Source organism: Procambarus clarkii, chromosome 8 (genome assembly GCF_040958095.1).
Source record: "Procambarus clarkii isolate CNS0578487 chromosome 8, FALCON_Pclarkii_2.0, whole genome shotgun sequence".
Classification (NCBI taxonomy): domain Eukaryota; kingdom Metazoa; phylum Arthropoda; class Malacostraca; order Decapoda; family Cambaridae; genus Procambarus; species Procambarus clarkii.
In genome coordinates, this window is record NC_091157.1 from 45,511,181 (window position 1) to 45,536,405 (window position 25,225).

Consider the following 25,225-nt stretch of genomic DNA (forward strand, 5'->3'; position numbering starts at 1 on the left):
GGGCAGTGTCTAATACACCTAACCCAGCCTAACCTATCCTTACCTAACGTAAACAGGAGACAGTATGTTTTATACATGGTGTGTACTGGAGTGACTGTGATTTCAGGTACATCTTCATATTTATCTTCGTCATCGAATAGGTCAGGGGATTTTTTTTATCTTGTTAGCGATTTTTTCCTACAAACTAAGATGCTCAACTCGCACAATCGACTTGAGAATGGTCCAAGACGGACCGAAACGTCGTCGTCCCTTCACCTTCCAGTGTGTGGTCTGGTCAACATACTTTAGCCACGTTATTGTGACTCATCGCCTGCTTAAGATGCTCAACAGCGATATTCCCTTCTTAAACAAAGTCCTGATTCCCGAGTTTATTCTAAACGACACCAACACACGAGATGAGACAGCGCCATCAGTGTCCTCACCGCCCGAGCTGTGCATGAAGACGTTCCCACCCCGCCAGAGGCCACTAGCGTACACGACCCTTTCATCAACAACGTGCCCGCCCCATCACCAGCCTCCCGACACCTGCTGCAGAGTTGCGTCTCTCTCTCTCTCTCTCTCTCTCTCTCTCTCTCTCTCTCTCTCTCTCTCTCTCTCTCTCTCTCTCTCTCTCTCTCTCTCTCTCTCTCTCTCTCTCTCACATCTCCTCACTGGGTTTATCATCAAACACAATTTCCACCTAATTTTTAGATTTGCCAGCTGACTGGGCCGTGACAGTCACGTGAGAAAGTGACTGTGAGAATTTGTTTTGCCTGAACGTAATTCAGCGACCGGACTGTTGAGTTGATATTACTTGATTCATTGGTGAGTTTTGTGTGAATTCTGAGTTTTTTTTTTTTTAATTTTATGTTTGTTAGTATGTCTTGGTGTACGTGTGTGTGTGTATTCACCTAATTGTGCTTGCGGAGGTTGAGCTCTGGCTCTTTGGTCCCGCCACGCAACCGTCAATCAACTGATGTTCAGATTCCTGAGCCTACTGGGCTCTGTCATATCTACATTTGAAACTGTGTATGGAGTCAGCCTCCACCACATCACTTCCTAGTGCGTTCCATTTACTAACTACTTTGACACTGAAAAAGTTCTTTCTAATGTGTGTATTCACCTAGTTATATTCACCTAGTTGTGTTTGCGGGGGTTGAGCTTTGCTCTTTCGGCCCGCCTCTCGACTGCCAATCAACTGTTTACTAACTACTTTTTTTCCCCACACACACACACACACACACACACACACACACACACACACACACACACACACACACACACACACACACACCAGGAACCTGCCCGTGACAGCTGACTAACTCCCAGGTACCTATTTACTGCTAGGTAACGGGCATTAAGGGTGAAAGAAACTATGCCCATTTGTTTCTGCCTCGTGCGGAAATCGAACCCGCGCCACAGAATTACGAGTCCTGGGCGCTATCCACCAGGCTACGAGGCCCCTCGTATGTGTGTGTGTGTGTGTGTGTGTGTGTGTGTGTGTGTGTGTGTGTGTGTGTGCTCAGTGAGCAGGTCGTGGGGTGGGAGAGTGAGGTTAACTTAAACTATTGGGTTCCGCTTCTCGCTCTTTTAAGTAAATGGTTAACAAATCAGATTTTCGAACCGATTGTTCTCAGGCACTGGGTGTGCTTCCATGGCGTTACTCGGAAACTTGTTCAGCAGATCTGTAACCCAATTTCTGAACCAGTATTTTCCAATTTATTTTCTTAAGATAAACGTACCGGAGTTAAATTTAGTGTCACATGTTTCTAACGTGGCTTAATATTTTCAGAATCCAATTTAAATTTTGCTTTTAGGCTTTTTTGAACACTTTAATCACATTACTTTGTAAAAGTCTTATTAGGGAATGTAATTTGAAATTTCATATTTTCTTCATAATGAAGGTTTGTAAATACTCGGGATTAACTTATTGTTCTGTGTATACTCTCAAGGGGATTTACATACATTATTTCATAGCACTGTGTCCCCCGAACTGTAGTACATGAGCTACAAGATTAATATTAGAGTTGTTAAGGCTTCTCGATAAGATTCCTAGAATTACGGCCTTATTTACAATATCTGTACATTTACAATATCTGTACATTAGTTTCTGGATTCCTTCTCGACTATTAATCGAGAAATCCGGGTTTTAATCCCGGGGAGGACAGAAATGGTTGGGCTCATTTCCTATCGTTTAATGCACCTGTTCACCTAGCAGTAGCAGGTAGCCAGAAGTTAGTCGGCATGTTGTGGAGTTACATCCTGGGGAGGGTCAGAAATTCGACATTGGGGGGGGGGGGGGGGGAGACCTGGGTATAAGCCTAACATGTATATATGCACAGGCTGCCTGTCCCCCCCGACAATTAATATTATAGTTTCCTAATATTTCCAATTGAAATTAAGCAGTGTTATTGTTGTTCATATGAGATTTAGCATCCCTGTTATAATGCCTTAGGCGCTATAACTGTCAGAATTAAAATGCATCTGCCAATATTTCGTACATTGTCGACGTTTTCTGTAGCTGTTGTGTTACTGATTTTAATTATTTCCAAGTCTGTATCTTCCCTCTGTCTTATCCCAGCGCCTCATCCTCGTATCCCTTGTATGTGCTGTAGCGCACTCTCCTTCACAGTTACAGCAAGCTGTATTTTAGTCTACACCTTTAACGAAGTCATATATGGGTATTTGGACTGGATTGGTATATGGGAACCAATCGTATTGGCGTATGCCTTTCCATTGGAGACTTTCAGCGCCGTGGAGAGGGGGGGACCTGCTGCCTGGGTAACAGCTTCTCCCCCGACATCAACCTACCCTGGCTTTGCGCCCTGGTGAGGCCACTCCAGACCGACAACTCCATAGTCTCCTGAGACTGATGGATGCCTACTACTACTATGGTACCGGATTTTCAGAGCCCCAATTTACTTACCCATAGAATAATAAGTAAGTGATAGATAAGAACATTAAATAACATAAAACGTACTAATATCCGGTTAAATAAGACTGTAGTCAAGCCGTCAAGATGCAATGGGAGGAGACAATTCTCAACAGAACAAAGATGAACACAGGTTCTTTAACGCGTTGAACAACTGGTAGAACAACGAGAATGGTTTTGTGGGGCGAGGATATAACAAGAACAGTTGATGATGAGAAAAAATGTCAAGTATTAACTCGGAGTGAAGGAGCGGCAAGAAAACAGGAATATGTTCACTTGAGTATGGTCCAGGACGGACCGAAACGTCATCGTCCCTTCACATTCTAGTGTGTGGTCTGGTCATCATGTTCACATGAGAATTATGTGAAAAGAACAACAACAACAGTCAGCGAAAAGGAAAGTGACAATAATTAAAAATAATTTTACTCGAAAAGTTCGTTTTGGAAAACTTTAATAGAAGTGTATCAGGAAGACTTTTATAGGGATTAATGGGAATTTTTATAGGGATTAATGGGAATGTTAGAGAGAGACACTAGGAGAAAGTAAATGATTAAACACGGAGTTAGAAGTAGATGGATAGAATAGTCTGAATGTTTAATGAGAAGGGACGTGCAATCGAATCTGATAGTATATTGAGTTAGGGAAAGAAATTGATTGGTCCAATGTAAGCTGATTGGAAGCTTTCAAGCTGAGAATAAATACCTTACCCTGTGATGATTCCATGGCTCAACGTCCCTGCGGCCCGGTCCTCGACCAGGCCTCCACGAGGACGCCTTCTCCAAAGATACAACCAAAGATCTGCACGAAACGTCATCCATTTGAACTGATCCGCACAGCACCAGCTTCGTTTCTTGCAGGGTCGGCGTTCGATCCCAGATGACCCAAGTTGTTGGCCACAGTTCCTTCACTCCTTCCTCGTGTCTCAGCTCCTGGGCCTCGTGTCCATTCCAAGTGCTGCAGCTTAGACAAGATGGTTTAGCACTTCTCCTGATAGGGAGAAATACCTTACGTAGGTAAGGTAGGTAAGATACCTTACCTACACGAAGGAGAGCGCGTCCCGAACCTTAGAGAGTTTCCCCTTCTGATATGAAGGTAACTAATCATTGAGAGATTAGGAGTGCAAAAGTCAACTCTTGCAAGTGTATTACTTGAAAGGGTTGCGTTGCTCTGCACTCTGAGCCAAGGAGTGGTGGTAGACGAGGGAAGAGATTGAAATTGAAATTGAAAGAGATTGTATTTGCGTGATTTTAAGGAGAGGAAGACCGGGAGGACTGTGGACGGACATGGTGAGTGTGCGAGGAAATCACTCGCACACATCCACATGGTGAGTGTGCGTGCCAAGAGAGGGAAACTGAGTGAGAGCAACACAGAGGCTATGGCAAGGGACAAAGCTCACAACCTGTCCTCACGCTACTTTATGAGGCAATTTTGACATTATCGACCACAACGTCAGAATTGTTACGCTCTACCGAAAAGAATAATACCATAGTATTGACACATCTTAAGACTACTGTACTGTACACTTGGTCTTACGAAGCGGTGGGCACTGTACACCTGCGGACAGATTCACGAAGCAGTTACGCAAGTACTTACGAACGTGTACATCTTTCCTCAATCTTTGACGGCTTTGATTACATTTATTAAACAGTTTACAAGCATGGAAACTTCCTAATCAACTGTTGTTATTGTTATAAACAGCCTCCTGGTGCTTCCGAGCTCATTAACTGTTTAATAATTGCAAACAAAGCCGCGAAAGATTGAGAAAAGATGTACAGGTTCGTAAGTGCTTGCGTAACTGCTTCGTGAATCTGGCCCCTGGTCTTACGAAGCGCTGCGTTGCAATGGTCGACATAAACATGATTTATAAAGGACTGGAGCGACATCGGTGACATTGCCAACTACGATGTAGTGAGAACGCTTGAGGAGAATAACTCTACCTCAGACAAAGTCCATTCCTTCCAGCGGTCGACCCCAAAGACGCATTCATGAAGTTGCTGTTCATTCAGAATTGGAATTTCCCAAATATAAATTAATATCGTTACATATTAGCATTCTGTGCATATTTAGGCATTGGTTAGGTTAGATTTTAGGTTCTTTGGGCGATTATGTGTATTTGTAGTACGTGGGTGAAGCATTTACAGCGTTGTGGTTCGAAAAAAAGTCGTCAGTGAAGCACTTCTTCCGGAAGTGTCCGGACGTCAGCAGTTGTGAGTCGTGTGTAAGCCGTTTTTTATTCATAAACAGGGGGTTTGGCGGGTGCATGGAATGGACTTTGGCCTTTGTTTATGAGGACGAGCTGCGGTTCACCTACAATACGGGTGTCATACATGGTGACCGTAAACTGATCTTCGATCTCTTACGCACTGCTAAACACTTTTGTTTCTTCCCACTAATTGTATGACTAAAAGTCATTATCCATCAGAACCAATTTTTTTATCTCCTTTTTAGACTTGTTCATCCCTGATTGGTTGAGCATCTTCACCTCTGATGTCACTGTCAATCAAATACTAGTTTGCTAAGTCACATCATTAGACAGTGCTAACTACTGGGTTATATAAACTGCCATTTTGTTTGCATATAGACAAACAAAGCCATTATATAAAACTGAGCGTAAAGGCCCCATTAACGTCCCAACGTTTGCCTATTATGCACGGTGGAAGCCCATTAGGTTCTAGAATATAAACTCTAGATTCTAGTCTCTAGAGGGTTGGATGGGCACTCGTATGACTCCCAGGAGAGCCAAGATGAAGACAGGCACTGCCAAGGGTGCTGGTGTGTGTGGCACTCAACGGTGCTGGTGTGTGGGCACTGCCAACAGTGCTGGAGTGTATGTGGCACTGCCAACAGTGCTGGAGTGTGTGGCACTGCCAAGGATGCTGGAGGGAGGGGCGAGGCACCACCAGGAACTCTGATGGACAGAGGGTGAATACTTACTATTAGTGTGGGGTTATCTATCGTTGGAAGATTACAGGGAGGAAAGGTGAGATGGGGTGAAACGGTTATCGTGGGAGAGATGAAGGGAAGGGTGAGGCCCTTGTCGTGTAAGAGATGATGGGAGGGATGTGGGCCTGTCGTGGAAGGGATGTAGTGAGGGGTGTAGTGATGGGGTGTAGGAAAGGGGTGGGGCTCCAGTGCTGATGGGGTGGGAAAAAAGAGCGTGAGAAGCTGCAATATCTCCCACAATTTTGTTTTAACATATCTAAATACATCTGCATTCGTACAGCTGCCCTTGCCTATGTGAAGGGGAGTACAGTGTGTGTCAAGAACTAGCTGCCCTAGACTATTTGAAGAGGAGTACAGTGTGTGTCAAGAACTAGCTGCCCTAGATTATATGAAGGGGAGTACAGTGTGTGTCAAGAACTAGCTGCCCTAGACTATATGAAGGGGAGTACAGTGTGTGTCAAGAACTAGCTGCCCTAGGTTATATGAAGGGGAGTACAGTGTGTGTCAAGAACTAGCTGCCCTAGATTATATGAAGGGGAGTACAGTGTGTGTCAAGAACTAGCTGCCCTTGCCTATATGAAGGGGAGTACAGAGTGTGTCAAGAATTAGCTGCGCTAGACTATATGAAGGGGAGTACAGAGTGTATCAAGAACTAGCTACGTGATGCTAAAACTCCCCATCACAGATGATGGTTAGTCATACAGGGCCACGTGATCAGTAGTCTACACACTCTGGATACATTATGACAATATCATCAAAAACACGAGAGTTAATAAAGTGATTGTAATGTGAGAAGGCAGATCTCAGAGTGGAGAGAGAGAGAGGTAAGGAATGAGTAATACTCATTATCAGGACCCAACCTGCTCCTAATATACGTTAATGACCTGACACAGAAAATACAGAATAGGGAGGAGTAAGTGAGGCGGAGAGGAGAGTGGGGGAGGGTAGGGGGAAGGGAAGGGATGCTCGGGGAGGGAACACGGACACGCACGGAAAGATGAGGGAGGGGCACGGAGCCGCGGGGAGGAGGGAAATATCTCGAGCGCCGGCACGTACACTTATGAGGGGGGGAGGGGTATGGACACAAGGCGTGGGTAAGGACACAAGGCGTGGGTAAGGACACGAGGCGTGGGTAAGGACACGAGGCGTGGGTAAGGACACAAGGCGTGGGTAAGGACCCAAGGCGTGGGTAAGGACACGAGGCGTGGGTAAGGACACGAGGCGTGGGTAAGGACACGAGGCGTGGGTAAGGACACGAGGCGTGGGTAAGGACACGAGGCGTGGGTAAGGACACGAGGCGTGGGTAAGGACACGAGGCGTGGGTAAGGACACGAGGCGTGGGTAAGGACACGAGGCGTGGGTAAGGACACGAGGCGTGGGTAAGGACACGAGGCGTGGGTAAGGACACGAGGCGTGGGTAAGGACCCAAGGCGTGGTTAAGGACACGAGGCGTGGGTAAGGACACGAGGCGTGGGTAAGGACACGAGGCGTGGGTAAGGACCCAAGGCGTGGGTAAGGACACGAGGCGTGGGTAAGGACCCAAGGCGTGGGTAAGGACACGAGGCGTGGGTAAGGACACAAGGCGTGGGTAAGGACACGAGGCGTGGGTAAGGACACGAGGCGTGGGTAAGGACACGAGGCGTGGGTAAGGACACGAGGCGTGGGTAAGGACACGAGGCGTGGGTAAGGACACGAGGCGTGGGTAAGGACCCAAGGCGTGGGTAAGGACACGAGGCGTGGGTAAGGACCCAAGGCGTGGGTAAGGACACGAGGCGTGGGTAAGGACACGAGGCGTGGGTAAGGACACACGCCTTGTGTGTTCAAGGGGGGCATTGTCACCCAGGAGTTAACAGGGATCAAGGGGCATACATGAACAATGGGTAGAAAGGGGGTTTGAGTGGTTGATAGAAGGGGCAGCAGTAGAGTGTATGTGCGGGGGGGGGGGGACAAGGACGCATGACAACAACAACAACAACAACAGTGGACGCAGCATCTGGCGTGCTCCTCGAGGCCCTCAATACACTGATGCGTGTCTCTCTCTCTTCATTACTTCCCTCTCGGTCAGGAGTCTGCCTGTGCTTGTTTCTCTGTATTAATCCAGGGATGAGGACTGTAATGACCTAAGTGTAATTACCTAAGTGTAGTTACAGGATGAGAGCTACGCTCGTGGTGTCCCGTCTACCCAGCACTCTTTGTCATATAACACTTTGAAACTACTGACTACTATACACACTACTCTGTGTGTGTGTGTGTGTGTGTGTGTGTGTGTGTGTGTGTGTGTGTAAATCTATTCAAACATGATTTAACTATTTGTCATAGTACTATAGTTGTCCGCTATGGAGAAAGCCTCATTGACCGCGGCATTTAGTTCATATTCCTGACATCATCAATTATCCTCGCGATTCATATTCCGATGCTGTGAAGGTTCTCAAGAATAAAGGCAGATTCTTGTGTGCCTTGATACATATAACCTGCCAGCCTGTAGGGATTACTGCACATCATCGTACCTCGCTTCATTTTCCGCTTGGTAACTTTTGCTCGATGTGAGCTCCTGATACAGGGAGACAATGGTTCAACCTGCACGAGGCTTTGGCTGCCTCAATGACCATTCTCATGTTTTATTTCTCGTTGCTCTCTTTTCCGGCTGATGCTGCTTTTCTCGCTTCGTGCCTCCACATGAGGAGGTTTGCAACCAACTCTGCAACACCGGCTTTGATTGATTAAAAAAATGTTGATTTCTTGTGTTGTTGCGGTGCTCATGTGTCAGCCGGGGTCAGCCCGGCCTCCTAAAATGATAGTTCTTATAGGAACTATTTGGTCAAACGTACAGATATGTACTGTTGGACTCTGCAAAAAAATCGCGTTTTATTGAATTGCCAAATGGCATTCTAACAAATTATAAATCTAACCTAACCTAACCTGTCAAAGTAATCCTCCTAATGTACGCTATATTACCTCCAAATATACAACATATGTCTGCTGTTCTAGGCCTAGGAATTGTTAAGTTTGGTTTTGTTTTTACTGTACGTGCCCTCAACAAACTTAATTCGAACTTAAACTTTTCTGGTGGGTCCAACAGTAGCAATAAGTACTATATAGGAGACTGACATGTAGGCTCCCGCCAAACACAAACCGAAACTACGACGTTGGTACAACGTTCGAACAAGTTTTAACACCTCCTAACCAGTTATAACAACCAATATAGCAAGTTGTAACAACGTTCTAATACGTCATAAACACGTTAAGCCAAGATGTAACAACTTTATTACAAGTTGTAACAAGCGGAAAATAGACAGTTTCCGTTTGTGTTTCCAGGGCTGCGACTCGTAGAGTTGTGAGAGAGTTGTATACAGTTGTGTTGCGCCTCAACCACAACAAATTAGCTCCGGGGGTCATTCAGAGCCAGTTATTGTTATCTCTGATAATTATTCGTGTTTGTTGTGCCCACATTTAGTTGATGGATGTGAGGCTTGAGTGAGTTGTGTGAACATTTACAAATGTTATGACCGCGACTCAGCAGTACAGCTGTTTAGCTTTCCGCGTTCTTATGAGAGGTTGCTGTTTGCTTCCTGGAATACTTATACTGCACTTACACTGGTAGTGTGGTTGTTGGTGCTTAGATACCGTCTTGTTATATCTACCTTGTGATGCACACACACACACACACACACACACACACACACACACACACACACACACACACACACACACACACACACACACACACACACATTAAATTAAACCTCACGTAACTGGGAGACAGAAGAGTTAGGGGGGTCAATTCTCAGAGGAATTGATAGGGTAGATAAAGACAGACTATTTAATATCAGGAGCACACGCACTAGGGGACACAGGTGGAAACTGAGTGCCCAAATGAGCCATAGAGACATTAGAAAGAATTTTTTCAGTGTCAGAGTAGTAGACAAATGGAATGCATTAGGCAGTGATGTGGTGGAGGCTGACTCCGTACACAGTTTCAAGTGTAGATATGATAGAGCCCAATAGGCTCAGGAACCTGTACACCAGTTGATTGACAGTTGAGAGGCGGCAGCAAAGAGCCAGAGCTCAACCCCCGCAAGCACAACTAGGTAAGTACAATTAGGTAACTAGGTAAGTACATACGTGCACGCCGTCAGGACAGCGTTTTTGATTCACAGTCTACATACCAGGGTTCGATTCCCGGCCGAGACAGAAACAAATAGGTACAGTGTCTTTCATCTTGGTGTGAGGGTGTGAACTCGCCAAATTGTACTTGCGGGCGTTGAGCTCTGGCTCCTTGGTCCCGCCTCTCACCTGTCACCTGATGTACAGGTTCCTGAGCCTACTGGGCTCTATCATATCTACACTTGAAACTGTGTATGGAGTCAGCCTCCACCGCATCACTGCCTAATGCATTCCATTTGTTAACTACACTAATACTAAAAAACTTCTTTCTAATATCTCTATGGCTCACCTGGGTACTCACATTCCACCTGTGTGTATGTATACTTACCTAATTGTGCTTGCGGGGGATGAGCTCTGGCTCTTTGGTCCCGCCTGTCAACAGTCAAACAGATTGTGTGTGTGTATGTGTGTGTGAATAAAAACAATATATATGAGAGCAACAAATAGGTCGGGAGTCAGTACATTAGACAACCGACGGTCAGGAAGTAAGGTTCCAAGACCCAACAGTTTGATCCTATAGACACAAACAGCAAATACACAAAGGCAACAACAGCCACCCTCAGTACCTCGCCTTGGGCACCCCGTCGACAAACTCCTGTTCTATAGTCTGAGAAGACCGCGTCTACCAGATATTATACTACTGAGGACATAACGGTAGGTGTACCGCCCAGTATACCTGCCAATACTGGGTGACAGACACTCCAGGATGGGTGTACCGCCCAGTATACCTGCCAGTACTGACTGACCGACACTCCAGGATGGGTGTACCGGCCAGTATACCTGCCAGTACTGACTGACCGACACTCCAGGATGGGTGTACCGGCCAGTATACCTGCTAAGACTGGGTGACAGACACTCCAGGATGGGTGTATCGGCCAGTATACCTGCTAAGACTGGGTGACAGACACTCCAGGATGGGTGTACCGGCCAGTATACCTGCCAGTACTGGGTAACAGACACTCCAGGATGGGTGTACCGCCCAGTATACCTGCCAGTACTGACTGACCGACACTCCAGGATGGGTGTACCGGCCAGTATACCTGCTAAGACTGGGTGACAGACGTGATGGGTGGCTGGCCCTGCTCATCACGCGTCACTAACCAGCAGTGTTCCCAGCAAGTGTCGGGCTTCCTGACAAAGAAATGGCATGTGTCACGTCCCCAGCGCTCTTGGGGGTGTCGCCACCTTGGTCGCCTCATAGTCACTCACGAGCACATCTCTGACATCTAGGACAGGTGACTCCCGTGACGTCTTGAACCAGTAACGCGTTGTGTTACACCTCGATGGTATGGTTTTACTATTTACACGTAAGAGAGAGAGAGAGAGGGAGGGTCCGGTGGGTGTTGTGGGGTGGGGGAAGGAAGGAAGGAAATAAAGGAAATAAAGGAAGAGGGAAGGAATGGGGAAAGGGCTAATAGTCCTCTCCACGACCAATAATTCATGGTGTGGCTTTTCCATCGCCATTCTCTAGCTTTGCCACTAAAAAAATACAACTATTTTCCCCTAACCAGAAACGCCTCAACCAATTCACCTAATGTATCGAGGCTGAGGTATGGAAAAAGCCAATATTTCCGGGCAGTATTTTGAACCAATACGCCGCTGTTACAACCTATTTGACCAATTTTGTTAAAAATGCGTTAATTTAGGATGTTGCCGTTCATCTCTGATGTGTTCTGAGGGCGCGTCTCTTCGCCAGCATCCTAATAACAGCCTCCGGGGAGCCAGATCTTGGAACGCCGCCCCGCGGATACCCTCGACACGGGGAAAGTCATCCCTATGACTCCCCGCCATTAGAGTCACTGGTGCAGCTTGGGACGGCTTGCGTCGCGCGTGGAACACTGGAAAAGCCCAGAACCTCAATTGCCATTAATCTAATTAAATATTTGAAGAACTGTTTTTGTTGTTGTTGCAACGAGGAAACTGTTCTTGCTTGTCTTTGAGGAAAGCTTCTTGATCAAGGTTTAGTTCCGGTTAACTAACCACTGCTAACTACTAATAGCAGTTTAGTTTAGATTAGAGTTGTTTGTGTTAAATATTTTGCATTTGTGAATTAGATCTTATGTTGGTCACTATTCCTTCCCCCGGCCTCGTATTCCAGCTCCTTGTCCTCGTATCCCAGCTTCTTGTCCTCGTATTCCAGCTCCTTGTTCTCATATCCCAGCTCCTTGTTCTCATATCCCAGCTCCTTGTCCTCATATCCCTGCTCTTTGTCCTCATATCCCAGCTTCTTGTCCTCATATCCCAGCTTCTTGTCCTCATATCCCCGCTCCTTGTCCTCATATTCCAGCTCCTTGTCCTCATATCCCAGCTCTTTATCCTCATATCCCAGCTCCTTGTCCTTATATCACAGCTCCTTGCCCGCATATCCCAGCTTCTTGTCCTCATATCCCAGCTCCTTGTCCTCATATCCCAGTTTCTTGTCCTCATATCCCAGCTCCTTGTCCTCATATCCCAGCTCCTTGTCCTCATATCCCAGTTTCTTGTCCTCATATCCCAGCTCCTTGTCCTCATATCCCAATTTCTTGTCCTCATATCCCAGCTCCTTGTCCTCATATCCCAGCTTCGTGTCGGGCTCATATCTCTACCAAGTGCAATATAATCATACTAGTTTACCGCCTGCTCCTAGTAATTACCTCAATGAGAAGCGTGAGTATGTACTCATATGGTGAAGCTGCCTCTTAAGAAGCGAGAGAGTCGCTAATCTTCACATATCAACACGTGTAAATACGGACTAATCTGTACCATTGGAAAGTTAGTTTCCTCGGCGTCGGCACCTGTGTGTTGTCAGCTTAACTCCTGGTGAAGTTGGCACCAGAGGCCCGCGGGGTGACCCTTGCTTCGGTAAACTCCTTGTATTTCGCTCTCTCGTGTTTTTTGTGCCCTACTGCTGTCTGAAGGTCGTCCGTCTGTGGTGGTTACGCCAGGGCTCAGCGCATACACCAGCGACCAGAATGAGCGCACACGCCAACAACGACCACACTCAGGGCTCACGCTACACAGCGACCAAAATGAGCGCACACGCCAACAACGACCACACTCAGGGCTCACGCTACACAGCGACCAGAATGAGCGCACACGCCAACAACGACCACACTCAGCGCTCACGCTACACAGCGACCAGAATGAGCGCACACGCCAACAACGACCACACTCAGGTCTCACGCTATACAGCGACCAGAATGAACGCACACGCCAACAACGACCACACTCAGCGCTCACGCTACACAGCGACCAGAATGAACGCACACGCCAACAACGACCACACTCAACGCTCACGCTACACAGCGACCAGAATGAGCGCACATACTAACTAAACGAGACTCAACGCACACACCAAACAGCGACCAGACTTGAGCGCACGCGCTAAGCAGCGACCAAACTCAGCGCTCACCACAATTTATCATAGACTCTCAGCTAAACACACTCAGCGAACAAAACCCGTCACGATTCACATCCTTAAACTGAAAGTTGACGATGTGAGTTTACTTGGCTGAAGTGAAAATCTAAATTGCACCGGGAAGTTTTATAAAAAGTAAATAACACGTTGAGTAATTTGTAGTTTACAGCCGTGTTTTTGTGAATCACCTTGTCCCAGATCCGGAGAAATCAACACATTAATTTGGAAGATTAGATGAGTTAGAATCATATAGAAAGAACACACATATATACCCAGGGTAAGCAGACAGGTTGGCAGGCAGAGAAGCATACAAGCAGACAAGCAGTAAGGTGAGGAGGCAGACAGGTTATAAAGCAGACATACAGGTAGGTTCATAGACCGTCAAGCAGACATACAGGTAGGTCCATAGACAGTTAAGCAGACATACAGGTAGGTCCATAGACAGTTAAGCAGACATACAGGTAGGTCCATAGACAGCCAAGCAGACATACATGTAGGTACATAGACAGCCAAGCAGACATACATGTAGGTACATAGACAGCCAAGCAGACATACATGTAGGTACATAGACAGCCAAACAGACATACATGTAGGTACATAGACAGTACATAGGTTACCTGAAAGTTGCAGTCAGACAAATGACCTCTGACCTTGTGACCATGGCAGCTTAAGAACCAAAAACATAGTTCACACCACTACCTCAGTCACGCTGACATCTGCGCTTTGAGAGAAGAACTGGCAACGCTGAACAATGCTGAATTACCAGAACTTTGCTCTATGAGTTGTTTTCTTACTCCCTAAGCCCGGCCTTGGACTAGGGTCAACTTGTGATATCTTGGTCCAACAGGTAGTTGCTTGGAGCGGCCCGCAGGCCCATATACCCACTACAACCTGGTTGGTCCGGCACTTCTTGCAAAGGACGTGTTGTTGAATTGCAACTAATTGTTGAACACGTTCACTTTTGTACCGGCAACATTTCTAATGTTTGCTTGGAGGATAATGTGCAGCCGAGGATCTCTGATATCCACATTATCCTCCCACTATACCTACGGCACTGCTCTTCATCTGGCCTCCGCACTCGAACAGACAAACATTTCCTTTGTCAGAAGAAGAGATATTAATAAGACTCGTGCTAGAATCGTTGCTCTAATCCTTTATGCCATGTTTAATAACATATATTTATAAGAAATCTGGTACCAAAATATACTAATAAATTATATAGCTGTCTAAATATAAGACTTCCCCGTCTGGCTATTTGGGGATGGAGGCCAGATACTTGGGGCTAGCCTGACTCAATTTTTATCAGTAATTGTTGCTGGGTATGTGTCTAACATGGTCGGGTTTTGGTTGTTAGAGGGAGAGATAACGCGAGAAAGAGAGATGGGGAGAGAGAGCGAGGGGAGAAATAGAGTGGGGGGAGAGGGAAAGAGGAAGATAGAGGGGGGAAATAGTTTCTATGAATCAGAGCTTAGGGGAGCTATCAACTAGGTGACAGCTCCAGTCTCTTGACAAGTTCCCTCTCTGGCAACATGTCATTAAATTCATGTTCATGGATCCACACTTGACTCGGTCTCTAGATAGTAATGACGGCTCTTCCTTGCCCCGGGAAGTTGAGGAGGAGGAGGAAGATGAGTGTAAGGATAAGTCCTCCTTGAGTGAGTGGAGGAGGGGGTGGGTGAGGAGGTCTGGCCAGCACAGGAGGCGGGAGAGACCACCCCGCGGGACACCAGCCTCCGGCCAGGGTGATCCTGACCTTGGCAACTATCAGGCAGCTCTCTAGATCTCCAGATGAGTTCTCTATGAAAAAATAACTTAATGCGTGTGTGTGTGTGTGTGTGTGTGTGTGTGTGTGTGTGTGTCCTGCGGGAAGAAAAGGGAGTGCATTTGTAGGCTAGAGCATTTATGCTTTATCATTATATATATATATATATATATATATATATATATATATATATATATATATATATATATATATATATATATATATATATATATATACATTATAATAATAATAATAATGATATTGAAACATATACACTTGTTCCATATTTTGGAATCTTTTTAAGTTCTATGTTTTTTATTTAGTGAAGGGTTCCATGCCGAGGCAACATACTCTGTAATACAGTAGGTCTAGCGAAGGATGTATTCAGCGCTCGGACGATATCTTTGTACAAGTTCCTGAAGGATTAACAAACGTGGGCCAGTATGGCATTTGCTGCCTTGGATGTGTGCCTCTGGTGTTAGGTCTTGAGTTGTGTCCACCTTGGATGTGTGCCTCTGGTGTTAGGTCTTGAGTTGTGTCCACCTTGGATGTGTGCCTCTGGTGTTAGGTCTTGAGTTGTGTCCACCTTGGATGTGTGCCTCTGTTGTTAGGTCTTGAGTTGTGTCCACCTTGGATGTGTGCCTCTGGTGTTAGGTCTTGAGTTGTGTCCACCTTGGATGTGTGCCTCTGGTGTTAGGTCTTGAGTTGTGTCCACCTTGGATGTGTGCCTCTGGTGTTAGGTCTTGAGTTGTGTCCACCTTGGATGTGTGCCTCTGGTGTTAGGTCTTGAGTTGTGTCCACTCCTAAGTCTCTCTCTTTCGGAAATTAGAAATTGCCTTCCAATCAACGTATACTGTATTTGGGGCCTTCTTGCTCTAATTCTTATCCTCGTAACATTGCACTTGACAGATTTAAAGTCTAGTAGCCATTTCTTAGTACGCCATCTTCGGAGATTATGCAGTTCATCGTGTAATGTATAGTAGTCTTCCTCAGTTCTGATTCGCCTCATTAGTTTAGCATCGTCAGCAAGCATAATTAAGCAAATTACTTCCTCTTTTAGATCATTTACATATATTTGTAAGACTCACACAAAGGGCCCTATGTATGAGTGTGTGTATATGAATGGTTGATCGTCATGTATATGTATTATCCTAAGTTAGTCGTATTACACTAATGATCCAAACAATTATGTATATGAACCCATTTGCATTTATAAATACAAATCTATAACTAGCTCTGCTACTACCACTATTACTACCACCATTCAAACAGCATCATTAGGACTCTACAAGTGTTCTCAACGATCAGCCGGACTGTGGTGGGTATGTGGGCCTGCGGGCCGCTCCAAGCAACAGCCTGGTGGACCAAACTCTCACAAGTCGAGCCTGGCCTCGGGCCGGGCTTGGGGAGTAGAAGACCTCCCAGAACCCCATCAAGCAAGTATCACAGCGCCAGTCACCCTAAGAGTCCGCTCTCACCAGTTAATACCTTTTATTTAGTAACATCTTTATTGACAAAATTCATACCGAGAAGTTTAGACCGCTCGACAAAACCCACAGAGAAACTGTGGCCATTAAAACTAACTTTTAAACCACGATGCGCACTGAATCCCATTACAGTTCGTCATTTGTTTTATCTTTATTCAGTGCAGTTTATGGATCTGCGTAATTTCTTAAGGCAGCTAAACTCACTTAAACCAAATAAATAAGATAATATAAATAATAATAAGCACAAATAAATGAGACACGAAACCACATAATACGGATGACTCATTCTTAAAAAAACGGAAATAGAAACGAATACGAAAAGCAGATATTTGGAAACTGAGATTAATTACGTTCAATTTGGGGGCAGGAATGTTTGAGCGCCCCCATGATTACCTAATAGTTATAGAAAACGGGAGAGTGAAGAGAATCATTGGCATTAGCTGAAGCTGTTCAGGTGTCGCCAGGGGCGTTAGTTGTCTAATTTTGATTGACGGCGACGTAGTGAGTATGGAAGCGAGTGAGTGGGTGGATGAATGGGAATGAGTCAGCAGGTGAATGAGTGGAAATGAGTCAGCAACGATGACTAAGTGGGCAGGAGCACCCAAGTGAGTGAGTGAGTGAGGGAGCGAGTGAGGGAGTGAGAGAGTATGTGAGTGAGAGTACGTGAGTGGCAGTAAGTGCATGAATGAGTGACAAGCTCCTCCCCCCCCAACCACAACAATAACCTCCCCCCCTCAGCAACTAATTCATCAGCTTTGGTGCTAACTGAACCAGCTCATCAAAGCTACTTTGCATACCTGATAGAAATATATATATATATATAAGCGAATACATGACATATATACCTCTCCACTTCAGCCAATGCTTTAAAAAGTTCAATATATTCAACTTTGCCAAAATGCTTCTGGCATCTTACCTGAGAGTTGCAGAGAGCTAGCGTTAAGACGCCGGAAAGGCTTTGGGAATATGTACCGTAAGGTCGGGTCGGAACACAGACAGGTTAAAGAGCTTCCTTGTATCTCACTTGCCAGCCTCCAGCGCTCTTAGCTTACGTATCATCACGTATCTTCACACTCACACACACACGCAATCCGGCACTCACGAACACACAAGCCTATACTCGAACAAGCTAAAAAAAACACACACACACACGCTGACTCCATACACAGTTTCAAAAGTAGATATAACAGAGCCCAGTAGGCTCACTAATCTCTACATCAGTTGATTGACGGTTGAGAGGCGGGACCAAAGAGCCAGAGCTCAACCCCCACCAAGTACAATTAGTTGAGTTAGGTGAGTACACACACACACACACACACACACACACACACACACACACACACATACACACACACACACACACACACACACACACACACACACACACACACACACACATACACACATACACACATACACACATACACACACACACACACACACACACACACACACACACACACACACACACACACACACACATACACACACACACACACACACACACACACACACACACACACACACACACACACACACACACACACACACACACACACACACACACACACACACACACACACACACACACATACACACATACACACATACACACATACACACACACACACACACACACACACACACACACACATACACACACACACATACACACACACACACACACACACACACACACACACACACACACACACACACATACACACACACACACACACACACACACACACACACACACACACACACACATACACACACACACACACACACATACACACACACACACACACACACACACACACACACACACACACACACACACACACAGTCAGTTTCCTAACCGATTGTTCCGTTTTTTCTGCCGTAATGTAACCTGTTTTTAAAACGTTCTGGTTCAAGTACCTATTCCAGCAGGCCATCAAGTATCACTCGAGGCTGAAGGGGGGGCGGGTGGGCGGGGGTAGCAGCTTTTCCGGTGTACTGGGAAGGCTGGACGCCGGTTACCGAGACATCGGATGCTAAACCGGTTGTCGGATGACAGCCGCTGCGGGAGGGTTGAACCGGTTACCAGTTGACAGTTGCCAGGGTTGGTGAACCTGTGAGGTTACCTGAGCGTATTACATATATTAATTGTCTCTCGTATGATGACTTAGTTGTAGCGCCCAGGTGTGTGTGTGTGGGAGATGCAGGTGTGGCGCCCAGGTGTGTGTGTGTGGGAAATGCAGGTGTGGCCCCCAGGTGTGTGTGTGTGGGAGATGCAGATGTGGCGCCCAGGTGTGTGTCGGAGACACAGATGTGGCACCCAGGTGTGTGTGTTGGAGACGCAGATGTAGTGCCTAGGTGTGTGTTAGAGACCCAGATGTGGCGCCCAGGTATGTATGGCAGTCAATGTTGCTCTTGACTGAACAACTAACCATCACTCTACCATCCAATCCAAAAAATCAAAACGAACAACAATTATTTATGCAATTGACTGACGCAACGTTAAAAAAAAGATGTTTACGTCGTGTCTGGCTAGCGTCCAACACGTCATTACGACGCACTGAGCGTTGAGAGCGACGCCCGCGGATTCCCGTCTCGTGACGCGGAAGGTCACCGCCAGGTGGCGTCGGCGGAGGAGCGGGTCAAGTAACTGTTGGGTAATTACTCGGGAGATGAACAGGTGACGCGTCGGAAGCTGCGTCAGTCGCGGGAGACTGCGGCTTGTCGCGTCGCGGCTCTCACGCTAGTTACGTCTTGGAGGAGTGGCACGTCGATGACGCACTTGACTTACGACTTGGAGGAGTGTCAAATGAATGACGCACTAGATTTACGTCTTGGAGGAGTGGCACGTCGATGACGCACTAGACTAACGTCTTTGAGGAGCGTCACGTCGACGACGCACTAGACTTACGTCTTGGAGGAGCGTCACGACGATGACGCACTAGACTAACGTCTTGGAGGAGCGTCACGACGATGACGCACTAGACTAACGTCTTGGAGGAGTATCAGGTCGATGACGCATTAGACTTACGTCTTGGAGGAGCGTCACGTCGATGACGCACAAGACTAACGTCTTGGAGGAGCGTCACGTCGACGACGCACTAGACTTACGTCTTGGAGGAGCGTCACGACGATGACGCACTAGACTAACGTCTTGGAGGAGCGTCACGACGATGACGCACTACAGTGACGCACAGTACGACGATAGACGAAGCAAACGATACCCAGACGACGCACACCCTAACCACGACGTTCCCTCTAACAATTTTACATTGCTATACCATAATAACTAGTAAAGGAATTAACAAAAACCGTTGTAGTAAAGTTTTGTGTGTGCTGGGTTAAATCTTAGTGCTGCTATGACTTGAATCTTTACACAAAAATAAAGTTTTTTTTTTAAATGGCGATTTGCAAAACATTGCTCAAGGCGAGGCATCAAGTGCGTAATTGCGTTCCTGTAAGAGCGAGACCCCGTTAGCTCGACCGACATGAGATGGGATCGCACGTATGAATCTGGGGCTTGCATTGACGCGAGGTGATAAATTCACTGCGGAATTCGTTGTATTTTTAATATATAAATTTTAGAATATGTTCCATTCAGACGCAAAATACAGCGTATTTATCTTGAAAATATGTAGATAAGTACATAAATTAGCATATGGGATAAAAGAATGAAGAGGGTGAAGGAAGCAGTCGACAAGATTCTGAAAGAATTGTTAAAGACAGGTTGTATTTCTTTCAATAAGAACGGAAGCGGGGAATGAAGAATGCTGGAAGTGAGAGAGAACAAAAATGGGATCAAAGGAAAGAAGGAAGGAGGAAAGAAAGAGACGGACAGACAGACAGACACACACACACACACACACACACACACACACACACACACACACACACAAGAAGACCTGGACAAGCTGCAGGAATGGTCGAACAAATGGTTGTTAGAGTTTAACCCAAGCAAATAATATGTGAATATTGATGTATACGCAAATGTTCTTAAACCTAAGAGTCACTATAGTGCCTCCTAAATCCGTCCCCTGCCCCCTCTCCATGTCAATTATTCTCACCCCCATCCTTGTCAATCATTCCCAGCCCTCCCTGTCAATCCCCCCCCTAGCCATTTCTATCAATCACCCTCAGCCCTTCTGACAATCATTCCCCCCCCCCTTTTCTGTCAATCACCCCGGTTGGATAACTGTTCCTGAAACACGTCACATAAATGTCCTCGACTTGGCTGTTGTTTCCACAAAGACAAGATGTTGTTTAAGATTCGCTACCTGCAACAAAAAGAGCCAAGTAGGACAGGCTATGGTGAGCCCGTAGTGTGTCAATGAGGCAACGAGTAACGCAAGTTACCAGTATCATGATGACTGCGACTTCCGGAAGCCTATAAGCAGTTCTTTTGCACAGATCTGCCATCTTAATTCTCGTGAGTTATAAGCATAAATAAATATATTAAAGACCTTCTTTGTTCGATTTTATTTATTAAATCAGAAGTGAATTCATTTTGCTGTTGTTTAAGTCGTAACAAGAACGGGATGCGAATTATTTATCCGGAAGATTGTTCTGGGTGTAGGTAGATCTGAACCTGTAGCGATGACACTTCCATCACCTCGAAGCTGGATGAAACTCGGAGCTGTTTTCCATCACGTAAATGATGGAGCTCCAGCTCCGTGCGTTAAACAACCTTTCTGTGAAGTGCTTAGTGCAGTATAGTCTCCTGGGTGACTGTCTCGACAAACTTGAGGCTTATGTTGTTTATGAACTGGCCAAATGTGACGATTTCCGCATTTTCCTTGTCGACGTCACCTTGTCGATGTCAATCTCTTGACGTGTCACTGTCAACGTCTCCATGTAGACATGCATTTACTAGCCGCCTCCTTGTCGACGTCTCCGTCGACTCATTTGCATTTCTCCTATGTCAAATTGTCCCTTTGGCTTAACTCCTGTCGACACCTCCCTATTGAATCCTCCGTTTAAATAAATAAGAGCTAAAGAAATTAAGTGTTTGAGAAGAAATCGGGAAATTCTATCCCTAAACACAAACCAAACCCGCAACAAAGCGACAAAAAACGAGGCCATACAGACACGGACACGTTCACACATACCAAAAATAATGACAATAATAATAATGAAAGCATAAGAAAAAATCAAATGAGAACAGTCAGATGAAGGTCCTCACCAGGAATGTACTTGTCCTCAAGGCCCTCACAAGGGTGGGACTTGTCCTCAAGGCCCTCACAAGGGAGGGACTTGGCCTGAAGGCCCTCACAAGGGTGGGACTTGTCCTCAAGGCCCTCACAAGGGAGGGACTTGGCCTGAAGGCCCTCACAAGGGTGGGACTTGTCCTCAAGGCCCTCACAAGGGAGGGACTTGGCCTGAAGGCCCTCACAAGGGTGGGACTTGTCCTCAAGGCCCTCACAAGGGAGGGACTTGGCCTGAAGGCCCTCACAAGGGTGGGACTTGTCCTCAAGGCCCTCACAAGGGAGGGACTTGGCCTGAAGGCCCTTACAAGAGTGGGACTTGGCCTGAAGCCCCTCACAAGGGTGGGACTTGGCCTGAAGGCCCTCACAAGGGAGGGACTTGGCCTGAAGGCCCTCACAAGGGTGGGACTTGGCCTGAAGGCCCTCACAAGGGTGGGACTTGGCCTGAAGGCCCTCACAAAGGTGGGACTTGGCCTGAAGGCCCTCACAAGGGAGGGACTTGGCCTGAAGGTCCTCACAAGGAAGTGTAATCAAAGAACTTTGACTCAAACGCTCATCTATAGGTAAACTACTATCGGTATGATTCATAACTTCAAGCATCATCTTAAACATTAGGGAACTCATCTTAGACCTCTGAGGAGTCATCTCAAACCACGGGACATGATCCTCGTCCCGCGGAGGAGCCACACAAGATCGAGACAAGGAAACAGATCTACAGATTAATAAATGCTACAAAAATCATTGATACACCTGCAGAGAAGACTAAGGTGGATCCCGTGTAGAAAAAATAACACAAAGAGGAATTAAGAGGCGCGGGCAATAGCTGAATAGACGCCATCTGCGAGGAGATCGAACAAGGACCTGGACTATGATCAATAGAGGCAGCGGGGGACACCTGCAGGGCTGGTCACTTCCTCTGATCAACAGTGGGATTGTCATCCCTTTCAGATCGACGACCATTGTGATCGAAGTCGCCAGAGGACCGTGGAGAAAGGAATGGGAAATGCTGAGAAGAAAGCACTGAATCAGTATGAAAGGATACGAGGACTGTATTGAGGCTGGGATAGGTGGACAGAGGGTAGGAACGATGCCCAACCAGTTAGACCATTGGGGATCATACACTGGCCCACCAAGAAGCTAGGGCGTCGCTCAACCAACCAATCTTAAGTGGAGGAAGGTGGAAATTAGTGCTAGATTTTCAGTCTTCATCTCGCGTCCCTTGAGATCGAAGACTATTGAAAGCAAACTATTGAGGAATATATAAAGACCAACACAACAACAAAATATATAAGAATCATCGACTTAATTTCACGGTACATCAGTGTTTTTTTCGTCCCGACTCCTTTTGTGATCATTGGAAGAGCTGAGTTGACGTATTGGGGTACAATTGGGGTACAATTTTACGGGCGAGAGGGAGAGAGAGAGAGAGGGAGAGAGAGAGAGAGAGAGGGAGAGAGAGAGAGAAAGAGGGAGAGAGAGAGAGAGAGAGAGAGAGAGAGAGAGAGAGAGAGAGAGAGGGAGAGAGAGAGAGAGAGAGAGGGAGAGAGAGAGAGAGGGAGAGAGAGAGAGAGAGAGAGAGAGAGAGAGAGAGAGAGAGAGAGAGAGAGAGAGGGAGAGAGAGAGAGAGAGAGAGGGGGAGAGAGAGAGAGAGAGAGGTTATATTGTTTGTTTTCAAAACCTGATGATAGTGTAGAAAATGATGTTGCGTGACTGTTTGGTTTAGTGAGACTCTATTTGGTCCTGTGTGGCTGTGTGTGGTCCTGTGTGGTCCTGTGTGGCTGTGTGTGGTCCTGTGTGGCTGTGTGTGGTCGTGTGTGGCTGTGTGTGGTCGTGTGTGGCTGTGTGTGGTCCTGTGTGGCTGTGTGTGGTCCTGTGTGGTCCTGTGTGGCTGTGTGTGGTCCTGTGTGGCTGTGTGTGGTCCTGTGTGGCTGTGTGTGGTCCTGTGTGGCTGTGTGTGGTCGTGTGTGGCTGTGTGTGGTCCTGTGTGGCTGTGTGTGGTCCTGTGTGGTCCTGTGTGGCTATGTGTGGTCCTGTGTGGCTGTGTGTGGTCCTGTGTGGCTGTGTGTGGTCCTGTGTGGCTGTGTGTGGTCCTGTGTGGCTGTGTGTGGTCCTGTGTGGCTGTGTGTGGTCCTGTGTGGCTGTGTGTGGTCGTGTGTGGCTGTGTGTGGTCGTGTGTGGCTGTGTGTGGTCCTGTGTGGCTGTGTGTGGTCCTGTGTGGTCCTGTGTGGCTGTGTGTGGTCCTGTGTGGCTGTGTGTGGTCCTGTGTGGCTGTGTGTGGTCCTGTGTGGCTGTGTGTGGTCGTGTGTGGCTGTGTGTGGTCCTGTGTGGCTGTGTGTGGTCCTGTGTGGTCCTGTGTGGCTATGTGTGGTCCTGTGTGGCTGTGTGTGGTCCTGTGTGGCTGTGTGTGGTCCTGTGTGGCTGTGTGTGGTCCTGTGTGGCTGTGTGTGGTCCTGTGTGGCTGTGTGTGGTCCTGTGTGGCTGTGTGTGGTCCTGTGTGGCTGTGTGTGGTCCTATGTGGCTGTGTGTGGTCCTGTGTGGCTGTGTGTGGTCCTGTGTGGATTTGTGTGGTCCTGTGTGGCTGTGTGTGGTCCTGTGTGGCTCTGTGTGGTCCTGTGTGGCTCTGTGTGGTCCTGTGCGGTCATGTGTGGCCCTGTGTGGCCTTGTGTGGTCCTGTGTGGTCCTGTGTGGTCCTGTGTGTTCCTGTGTGGCTCTGTGTAGCCCTATGAGTGTGTGTAAGCGTGTGAGCTCCCCAGGTTAACGGGTCAAATTAGGCTACCATGTTCAAGGTATCATTGACGGGTTAAGTAAGAGTCAAAGGTAAGAGAGAAGAGTGTTTGGGCGTCAAGATGCTAAAATGCGACCCAAACACACAAGGTTACGTTGCAGCATTGTGACTTAAGTTGGGTGTTGCATCTGCAGCCTCTCGAAGTGCAAGGACTCTTGGCTCTTCTCTGCGGAGAGGTTTCCACGAGGGAATTCAGTGTTTGAACAGTTACGTGACGTAAAAAGGTGTTATTTTATGTGTGTGCGTGGAATATGAAGTAGGTGGGAGAGAGGTAGTGGTGGAAGAGCAGTTGGATGAGGGGGTCTTAGAGGGGGGGGTCTTAGGGGAGGTCTTAGAGGGGGGGTCTTGGGGGGGGGTGTTATGTTGCTCTGTCTATTTTGTTTTTAATGTTTATTCTCCTTTCATTTGTCAATTCTTTCTGGTATTATTCTCTCATTTGTTTCAGACACTGGTTCTTGACAACAAACACTAACTGGTCTCTGTTTTAGTATTCAGTGAGGCATGAATACAATAGACCCATCAGAATAATAGAGAAACAGCAGGTCATTCTAGGCAGAGCGATGACCCTAGCA

At 46.8% G+C, this 25,225-nt stretch overlaps 2 protein-coding genes across 6 annotated transcripts in view; one reads left to right on the plus strand and one right to left on the minus strand.

Annotated features, from left to right (window-relative positions):
- LOC123759650 (uncharacterized) overlaps positions 1-25,225 on the plus strand; it is a 117,559-nt gene that overhangs the window by 25,723 nt on the left and 66,611 nt on the right. The gene's annotated exons all lie outside the window — the stretch shown is intronic.
- On the minus strand, positions 21,815-22,513 carry LOC123759802 (uncharacterized). The gene has a single exon (XM_045745060.2). It carries the CDS (start codon positions 22,511-22,513, stop codon positions 21,815-21,817), a length of 699 nt encoding a protein of 232 aa, XP_045601016.2.

Bases quoted from the DNA above. Each gene is read 5' to 3' on its own strand.
- LOC123759802 (XM_045745060.2), bottom strand. From the start codon at position 22,513: ATGACTCCTCAGAGGTCTAAGATGAGTTCCCTAATGTTTAAGATGATG.